Source organism: Suncus etruscus, chromosome 6 (assembly GCF_024139225.1).
Source record: "Suncus etruscus isolate mSunEtr1 chromosome 6, mSunEtr1.pri.cur, whole genome shotgun sequence".
Taxonomy (NCBI): Eukaryota; Metazoa; Chordata; class Mammalia; order Eulipotyphla; family Soricidae; genus Suncus; species Suncus etruscus.
The window spans coordinates 121813816-121822987 of NC_064853.1; the positions used below are offsets into that span (position 1 = coordinate 121813816).

Genomic DNA, 9172 nt, shown 5'->3' on the forward strand with positions numbered 1-9172 from the left:
ACAGATCTTTCTTTTTACCCTAGCACAATCTGCGTAGATACATGGCTTTCACTTTGCTCCTCTGGACGCCAGGAAGCTTTGTGAGCCCAATGGGTCGCAATGAGACAAATCATACCACAGGTTCACTTACATCTATGGTAGTTAAATTCCAGTGGTCCATTTCTGGTGACCAGAGAACATTCCCCCAGAATGTTAGGCAAAGCCCCTACTGAATCTCACAAGCTCATCTTTGGGACATGGGAGGAAAGTAAAAACGTAAGAATATGCAAACCCGGGGCCGGGCGGTGGCGCTGGAGGTAAGGTGCCTGCCTTGCCTGCGCTAGCCTAGGACGGACCGCGGTTCGATCCCCCGGCGTCCCATATGGTCCCCCAAGAAGCCAGGAGCAACTTCTGAGCGCATAGCCAGGAGTAACCCCTGAGCGTCACAGGGTGTGGCCCAAAAACCAAAAAAAAAAAAAAAAGAATATGCAAACCCTACACAGATGGAGGTCTCCACCCTGAATTGGTTTTCTTTTGTTTTGGGGCCACACCTGGAGGTGCTTAGGGCTTACTTCTGGATCTGCATTCATCAGTCGCCCCTGGTGAATTTGAGGGGCCATATGGGATGCATGTACAAGGCAAGTTTTCTATGCTTTGTACTCTCCAGAATCAGGCTTATTTGTAGGGAGAGACGGTGATCTTTCTGATGGTGCTCAGGGATTGGGGGGACCACTCCCAGTAATTCTCAGCTTAGCTGGTGATGTTCAGTGTTCACTCAGACAAGTGTTACTGCTTAGCTCTAGTAGTTTGGGGGCGGAGGGGACACCAGTACTGGGGACCAGGAGGGCTATACCCAGCAGTACTGGGGAAAATCTCTGTGCTGTGGCTGCATATGCATTATGCGCACCAGCCCCTTGAGCTTTCTCTCTGACCCTTAATCGTTTTTAAAGCTTTCTCTCTGACCCTTAATCGTTTTTAATTTTCTCCTTAAATTAACATTATAAATAATGTTGAATGAAATGGATTTGTTCAAGGATCTGCTGCACTGAATATTTTAGCAATTCATGGCTTCAGAGTGAATTTTTCATTCCTGTCATGTGCTGTGTCAGGAGTGGGCTGAGTTCAGGGGAGGCAGGTGGTTATTTTCCTGAATCCCTCAGTCCCAAAGATGAGTAGGTGTCCAGGCACCTGGTAAACTTTTGGTGAGTACTGCAGCTGGGTCTTTGGTGAAAGGACCTCTGGTTCGAGCAGGTGGGAATTTCTTAATTTCTTTTCTTTTTTCTTTCTTTTTTTTTTTGACTACCTGTTGTATATGTAAATATTTTGGGGGATTACTATGTTACTCACCCTAAACTGATTGGTGATTGTGCCCTACCCTAGGGTGTGACCTGGCATTCTGCCCCCACCCTAGGGTAGGACCTGATTCTGCTTTCACCATTGGTTGGTATCTGATCCCACCATTGGGTGGGACCTGACTCTGGAGTATAAAAACGGGAGTCTGGAAGGCCAGGAGCTTTTTGCTGGCTGGAACTGAATCTGAGTCTTTGGACTTCAGTTTTGTCCATCCGAATAAAGCAAATATTTCCACGAGCCTGATTGTCTGCGAGCTGTTTACCCGCCGTTTCACCTCAGAACCGTGGGCTAGACAGGGTGGCAGACGCGTGCTCTGAGCTGGAAGAAAAGGGCCTCATTCTCCATCCCTCCATCAGTCAACCTCTTCAGGGGCTGTCCTGCTACATATACCCAGCAGTGTCAAAAGTTGTTTCAGGCAGTGCTCAGGAGACAAAGTCCCAGTTCTTTGACCCATCTTCTTAGCAGCAGAAGTTTTATTTCTTGCTGCTGGAAAAGCTAATAGAATCTTCCAGCAGGACAGGAAAGACTGCTGAGAATCTTGCTAGAGCCGCCTGTGGCCAGTCAGGTCTCAGGGACATTCCTGAGCTCAGCAAGATTCTAACTTGGGGGAATCTTCTCCAGGGAAAGGACAACTCTGCAAAACTGGAAAAAAATTCCCAGGAGAGGCTTTTTTTTTTTTTTTTTTAATAGTAAGGGGAATATGTATGCTGGTAAGTGTGGGGATAGAATGCTTGCATCAGCACAGAAAGCCCAAAATATTGCAAAGACGAGTCACATTTTTATTAGCTCACCATCAGGATGTACAAATAAATAAGCACAGGGAAAGCAAATGTGTCCCCTTTTCAGAGGGCATATCTCACTTGAGGTAGCACTTTCTTGAACCATGATTGATTTTCAAACATTCTCTTCCCTCTGTTGTGTGTGATCTTGCGGTAATACCAAAGCAGCTGGCCAGTCTTAACAATACTTGTATGTCTTCAGCTTTAAATTGCTGTCCTTATCCTCACCCTTGATGTCAAAGATACTTTTACTGCACAGACCACTGGTGATGTCTCCTGGGTCTGACAGATGTGTGGCCAAGAGCAAGGAGATGACCTGAACTACCTACCATTCCTACCTTATTATTATTGGTAGCAGATTACTTATCCCTTTGTAAATACAGCCATCCAAAGATTAAACTTATTTCAGAGCACAGGAGAACTCACATGCATAGCCTTATCTACAAACCTTGCTAGGAGTTGTCAGTATAAAAAAACCCAAAATTTTACTTTATGCGTCACGGGCCCTGCTCCTTATGGAGCAGGTTGTGAGGGTGTGAAACATGCTTCATTCCAGGCCCAAACACCAAGGAACCATCATAAATTAATAAATATATAAATTACTTAAATATTTAAATACATTAGGTCAGCCTGCTAAGCATAAATAAATAAATGGGTGGTTTCAATGGACACTTAGCATTTAAATATAAAAATATACCATCATAAAAATATCCTACACAAATGCAAATCAGGTTGAAAATATCCCGGAGGGTTTGCTTTATCCAGTGTGGTAGATGTTTTGCTTCTTCACAGTTGACTTCACTTTTTCTCCAGGGGAAGTTCTGGGAAGTGAACCTGGAAAAGAGCACCAAGGAGAAGTGTGGGCTGGGAACATGGTGGTAGAATCTTTCCTATCAAGCATTAAGGGGAGAAGGGAATCTGGGACTTCCCTGGGCAGAAGGGCCCTGCCTTTCTTAATGTGGTTTGGAATCTAGGGGTATTGTGCTGATTAGGTTTCTGAGCCTTCCTTTCCTTTTGTTTTCTTGTTTATTTTGGGGCCACGCTTGGCGGTACCCAAGTGAATCACTCCTAGGTTGGTGCTCAGGTATGTGCCATTTCTTGGGCTGGAACTAGGGTTTTCTGCACGCAAAGGATGTGCTCGGTCTGTGGCATGCTCTCTCTGACCATCTTTTTTTTTTTTAATCCACCCTTTTAAGAGTTTTCTTAAAAGAATATCTGGAGGCTGGTAGTACAGTGGGGAGGGCATGTGTCTTCATATGGCTGATTTAGGTTCTAGCCATAGTAACACATATGCTCCCCCATGCACCACCAGGCGTGATTCCTGAGGGCAAAGCAAGGAGTTACAAAGCCAGGTGTTGCCTCCCCAAACAACAAAAAATATCTGGGGTCAGGGAGATAGAACAAGAAATGGTAGCACACTCACATTATAGCATGTGGCCAATCTGGGTTTGATCCCCAGGAGTGATAGCTGAACACAGAGGAGTAAACCTTGGGCACCACTGGATACTTCCTCCCCCACCCCACCCCAAAACAATAAAAGAATATCTGAATCTGTGCTGAACACCTCATGGACCAAATTGAGGTTTTAGCAGCAAGAATCAGTTGCAAACTGGCTTTGGCTCAGGACTACATAACTCTCTTCTCCCCTGTGTTCCTGTTTTCTTCCTAGACCTTCCTGTGCCCAGGAGTGCCCGTGCTCTCCCCCACCTTTCTCTGCTCCCTGACCAGTGAGTGTGCAGCTCAGGCATGCACCTGGGAATGTGCCCGTTTTGCTTTGCTCACCTAGCTGCAAGACACAGAGGCCCATTCGCTCCACGCTGAGCTGTAATAGCGGTCCCGGGCTTGCACTTGAATCTGGGCATCTTTGTGGCACTTGACCTTGGCTGAGGTTGTGTCTGTGTAGATTTTATCCTTCTGCAAAGGAAGAAGGATATCTTGGGCAATGCGGTCACCTGATGGGGGGTGGTTTAGGCATATTTTTGCAGCGCATCTTCCTTTGCCACGCAAGCACAATCTTGGTCTTAGGGTACCTGGCTTGCAATTCACATGGGCAGTATGTGGAGCTGGCGCCACCTACTGACAAAAGCTTAAATAGCAGTGGGGGAAATAGTGGAATTGAGCCAGTTTTTCACCCCTAAGTCAGGGACATCAAGTGCCGATCACCAAGTCCTTTCACCATACGTGGCTTCAAATGCAAGCACTGCTACTGAGAAGCCCTGTGACTGTAGAAGGCCCTCTGAAATTATGGTCCCTCTCTCCTTATTTATAAAAGAGTTAACAGTAACACTCACAGAAATGGTAACTTATTAGTAGTAAAAGCAAAATACTCTGTGTAGAAAGTATTACATTAGTGTTCTCTGCCAATGAACTAGCAAAGCACTCTGTTTATAACACAATTTCACAGAAAAGTCGAGAGTAGGATTTACTCATCTCAACCAAGAAACGAGAATACTCTGGTACCCATTATTTTCACTTGGTAGAAGCAATTATAGTAGGTACTCACAGACCAGATCTCCTAGACTGGGACAAACTGTGAGTGCGTGAATTAATAACGTCATCATTGGCATGAATAAATGACTGGACTTGGGATCCTGAGGTGTGCAGCCTTTGTGTCTGGCAGATAGCATGTCCGAAATGTGTCTGTCCTTAGCTGGGTGACATTTCTAAGCTTGCATGACTGCCTAGGTGACATGGTACTGATAAGGCTGTTGGTTTGTATTTCAGCATCACATGCAGCAAGGGCATGGCGGGCTGGCCCCATACTGGTCTCAGTATGGTGATCTTGGCAGATGCCAGTGTGACACCAGCTCACTGCTTCTAGGAGCCTGACTGCAGTATTTAGCATCCGTGACATCTCATACCTTTTCCTTCCCATTCTTGTCTAGGACCTGGACACAGAAGGTCAAGGAGAAGTAGGAGTGAGGGGTGCTCCAGCTGTCAGGGTACTCCCAGCTGACTGTCACGTGCCGAGAGCTCGATGCAGGCGCAGATGTCAGCTGCAGGTTTCTGGGGGGGTCTGGCTTGACTATGGGTGAAAGGAGAGAGACTCCCTTATTTTCCCAGCAGGAGGCAGGCATGGTGCTTTGATCCCAGATCTCTTCATTGTGGACCTCCCAGTTTCCTGTTTTTTAGGGCAAGGGGGTGCTCCCTTGTTTGTCTGCTCCTCCCCACTGACTTCAGATGGTCAGAAGACCACTTCTTGGAGAGACCAGAACCTTCTTAGAGAGAAGAAGGACACACTACAGCTCTACCGACAGAAAGCAGAGTTTCCCCCACTCTCTGCCCCTCCTCTGACTTTTAAAAAAAATTCAGGAGGAGGAGCCTCTCAAGGTGTGCTCAGGGTCCACTGTCAGTGATCTCAGCCAAGTTGGTCAGTTAATGCCAGGGCTGGTGGACATGGCATTGGGTCACTGCAGTGCTCGGCCCACAGCCATGGACTCATGCCTTGCCTCAACCCTGTGCTTTCTTCCTGGCCCCTCCCTGCCTTCTCTTTCTGCGGAGTCTGGCACAGACCTGTCCACAGGTGTGTGTTGTGCTCCCCAGTTCTGGAGCAGACATGGAGAGGGATCCAATAGTGTATGCACCATATCCAACCCTGGATCTGGCTGAAAACTCATTAATACTTTCCCCTCAGACCCCAACACATCTTATACCTTCTACTCTTTAGTTCTCAGCTATGTACCTCCTCAGAGCCTGTCCCCTCTGTGTCCTATTCTGTGAATAAAATTATTCCTCCACCCCACCCCCCTTCTCCTTCAGCTATTCACAGAAATGATGACCACTGGGTTTCCTGGTGCAGATTTCAGCAGTAATCTAAAAAGTAAAGGGACACATCTGTGGCAAATCTTCACCTGCTAACTGAAAAGCCATACACTAGCTTTTTTATTCTGGACATGTGGCTTTATTGTTCTGAGCTTCCACTTCCATGTATCTATCCCACCCATTTGGGAGGGTATAGGATATGAGTATACATGTCACCCCTATCCTAATGTACTGTGGATAGGTGACAAATAGCCAGCAGGACACAGGGAACAGAGCACTCACTGATATCGCGGATGAAGAAACTGCTAGTGTAGTTTTCATATTTGAGCTTGTGGATAGCGTCCAGCACGATCTCAATGGGGAGACTCTCCTCAGCAGCGGGGCAGGCAATGCCTTCCTGACACTCCACTGTGTACTTTGTGTATTCCCTCTGGTCCACTCGCACTTTCTCTGCGGAGGCTGCAGCTGCTCCACAAGTCACTCCTCGGGGGTCAGAGGGGCTGAAATCCAAGACAAGCATCCTTCAGTCACTTGTGTTTGGCCCAAGGCCATCTTATGCTATTTTATTTTATGATATATTTTTTTGGTTTGGGGCCACACCTGGCTGGCTCTGCACTCTAGAATCACTCCTGGGTGGTGCTCAGGGGACCCATATAGGATGGTAGGGATTGAACTAGGGTGAGCTGTGTGCGAGAAAGTACCTTCCCTGCTGTACTATTGTTTTGGCCTTCCAGGAGACTATTTCTCCAGCCCTCCCCGGAGAGTCAGGAGGGGCTTTAGAGTTGTTAAGGGGAAGATTTAGAGACAACTTGGTTCTTGAATGCCTCTGCTCTAAGTGAATCTGAGAAGTAGATACAGAGGCCCTGCTTACATTTCTTTGACTTTGAGGGGCCAGGTAGAGCAGATAGAGCTTTTGCCTTACACAAGGTCAACACAGGTTCGATCCCCGGAATCCCCTGGAAACTGCTAGGAGTGATTCCTGAGTGCAGAGCTGGAGTAAGCATTTCCAAATGTGGCCCCCCCAATAAACAAACATAAAAAAGTCATCCTGCCCCACCCTTCTCATAACATAATAGTAAGGAGTAAAATTCCAGAGAGCTGAGTGACACTACTTACCCTCTGCTGCTCTTGACATTGAAATTCAGATTGGAGTTGATCGCGGTCAGCCACCAGCAAGTGAACTGTCCAGAATAATTCTTTGCCTCGCATCTCAGGTAGTTCTTATGTTTAGGCTCTGAATTGGGAAAGGACATAACATCTGAACATCAGAAATTTTTCCCAGTAGAAGGGTTTTAGATTGTGGCTCATCACAGAGTGACCATGGACATGAGAGTGAAGCTCTTTCCAGTTATCTTGGTAAAAATGGAGCTTTGTGTCCTGTTGGCAGTGCAGTGTGCCTTAAACACTAGGGAGCTATGGAGTGTGTGGGGAGGTATGTGCGTATTTGTGTGGGGTAAATATGTGTGTGTTGTGCTTGCTTCTAATACATACCCTCCACACTTAACATCTAGGAGGGTTGTGTTCCTTGATCTCCAGGATGGTGACCACCCACCACAAACAAATGAGTCTCCAATTGCCACCCAGTGAGGACAGGATAAATGCAAGATTTCTTATGATCCTCTCAACATGAGATTCTGAAGGTGGAAAAGATTTACAATAACAAAGGAAAATGAAGGGGCCTGATATTATTTTATTAACTGCATGAACCATGTCTTGCCTTTTGCATTTTGAGTCGTGTGTGTGTGTGTGTGTGTGTGTGTGTGTGTGTGTGCAGTGACAGGGCTGACCAGATCTCACACATGCAACACAATGAGCACCATCCCGCCCCAGAATTTCTGGGTTTCTTCTGGAACCAGTAAATCTATAAGGCCCAATAGTAAACAGGAGTGTTCTTGCCTCCCCAGATTTAACTGATGCATGTTCGATTCTTGGCATCCCTCTGAGCAACACCAGGAATTGTTCTGAGTGCAGAGTCAGGAGTAAGCCCCAAGAAGTGCTGGGTGTAGTCCCCAAACAAACAAAATAAGCATTAAATAAAAATAATAATAACCTGGCCCTTGTCCAAGGGATGGATGGAGTTACCTTTCTGGGCCTTGAGAATGTCAGTGGACCAAATCCCATCTTCTCGTTTGTGCAGCAGCAGCATCCAGTGGCTCTGTGGCTGGCCTCCCTTGTGGCAGGTGTACTGACCCGCATCTCCAAACTCTTTCACCTGGAGGGTCAGGGTTTGACCTGAGCCCAGGATCTCCTCACTCCGGCTCGAGGTCCAGGTGATGCTGTCTTCTTCGGGGTCATCGCAGGTCAGTACCACCGTTTCTCCCTCGGCATCAGGGTGCCAGTCCAATTCCACCACATAAACTAGAGAGCCACAGAATGGAGGAAAAGGTGAGGAATGAACGCTGGCTTTCTGGATCCCCAGGTAGCCATCCTCTCCCTGCCCCTATACAAACAGTGGAAATTCAGGGCTTTTAGGAACCCCCTGAGCATAGCTCCACCAGTTCAGAGCTTAAGGTCAGGTCCATGGAGACTCCATGCGGTCCAAGACAGAAGTTCCAGACTCTAGAGTTGCCAGACCTCAATTCATCAATTCCAGACCTTGCAGGCTGCTTTTAATAAGTGACCTCAGATCCCCAAGTAGACACTTTTGAACACCCCAAATGCCAGGTGCACAGCCTCTGCTAAGGCTTAGTAGAGAGCAAAGAAACATGTAGTTCAGGAGCTGAAAAGATAACTCAAAGGTCTGGAGCACATGCATTGCATGCAGGGGCCCTGGGTTTAGTTCTGGCAATGCCTGGACCAGTGAGCTAGCAGAAATTGGGGTCCCCTGTTTCTCCTAGTGAAACTGGCTCCTTTCAGCTTCAATTCCCCATGGGAATACCAGAAAGTTGGACCATAGAACCCAACCCACCAGAGCGAAGTAGGAAAAGGCTGCTTACCGTCTTTCTTCAGCTCCCATAATGCACTGATGGGCGATGCCAGCCAAGCCAAGGAGACCCAGAGGATGAGCCAGTGCAACATCTGGAGTAGGGGAGAGAGGGAGATGTGGGAGAGAGAAAATGCAGTCAGAGACCTTCAGAAGCAGAGCCACACTCTCTCCCGCATATCTTTTGGTTTAGGGGTGATATCCAGCAAGCTCAGAGCTTGCTCCTGAAAGTGCTTAGAGAAGCTTATGATGTTAGGATTCCAACCTGAGGCTTCTGTATACAAAGCATATGCTCTAGCCTTTTGAGCTATCTCCTAGTGGAGATAAAGTTTGTAAGTATGTTCGTAGGTCATATTTGTGTGTGTGTGTGTGTGTG

The 9172-nt window shown here is 47.1% G+C and overlaps 1 protein-coding gene across 1 annotated transcript; it reads right to left on the minus strand.

Moving 5' to 3' along the window:
• Nucleotides 1–3883: 3883 nt before the first annotated feature.
• Nucleotides 3884–8891, minus strand: IL12B (interleukin 12B). Its single transcript, XM_049775419.1, has 6 exons — nt 8810–8891; nt 7956–8231; nt 6990–7107; nt 6156–6373; nt 4973–5136; nt 3884–4025 (listed from the first exon to the last, which is right to left on the minus strand). Exons 1-6 carry the CDS (start codon nt 8889–8891, stop codon nt 3894–3896), a joined length of 990 nt encoding a protein of 329 aa, XP_049631376.1. The 3' UTR covers nt 3884–3893.
• Between the last annotated feature and the right edge of the window lie 281 nt (nt 8892–9172).

Excerpts from the sequence above, each read along its gene's own strand:
- IL12B (XM_049775419.1), bottom strand. The coding sequence starts at position 8,891 with ATGTTGCACTGGCTCATCCTCTGGGTCTCCTTGGCTTGGCTGGCATCG. Across the intron at positions 8,232-8,809 it reads ATGGGAGCTGAAGAAAGACG|TTTATGTGGTGGAATTGGAC; the intron begins GTAAGCAGCCTT and ends GTGGCTCTCTAG. Across the intron at positions 7,108-7,955 it reads CATTCTCAAGGCCCAGAAAG|AGCCTAAACATAAGAACTAC; the intron begins GTAACTCCATCC and ends TTCCCAATTCAG.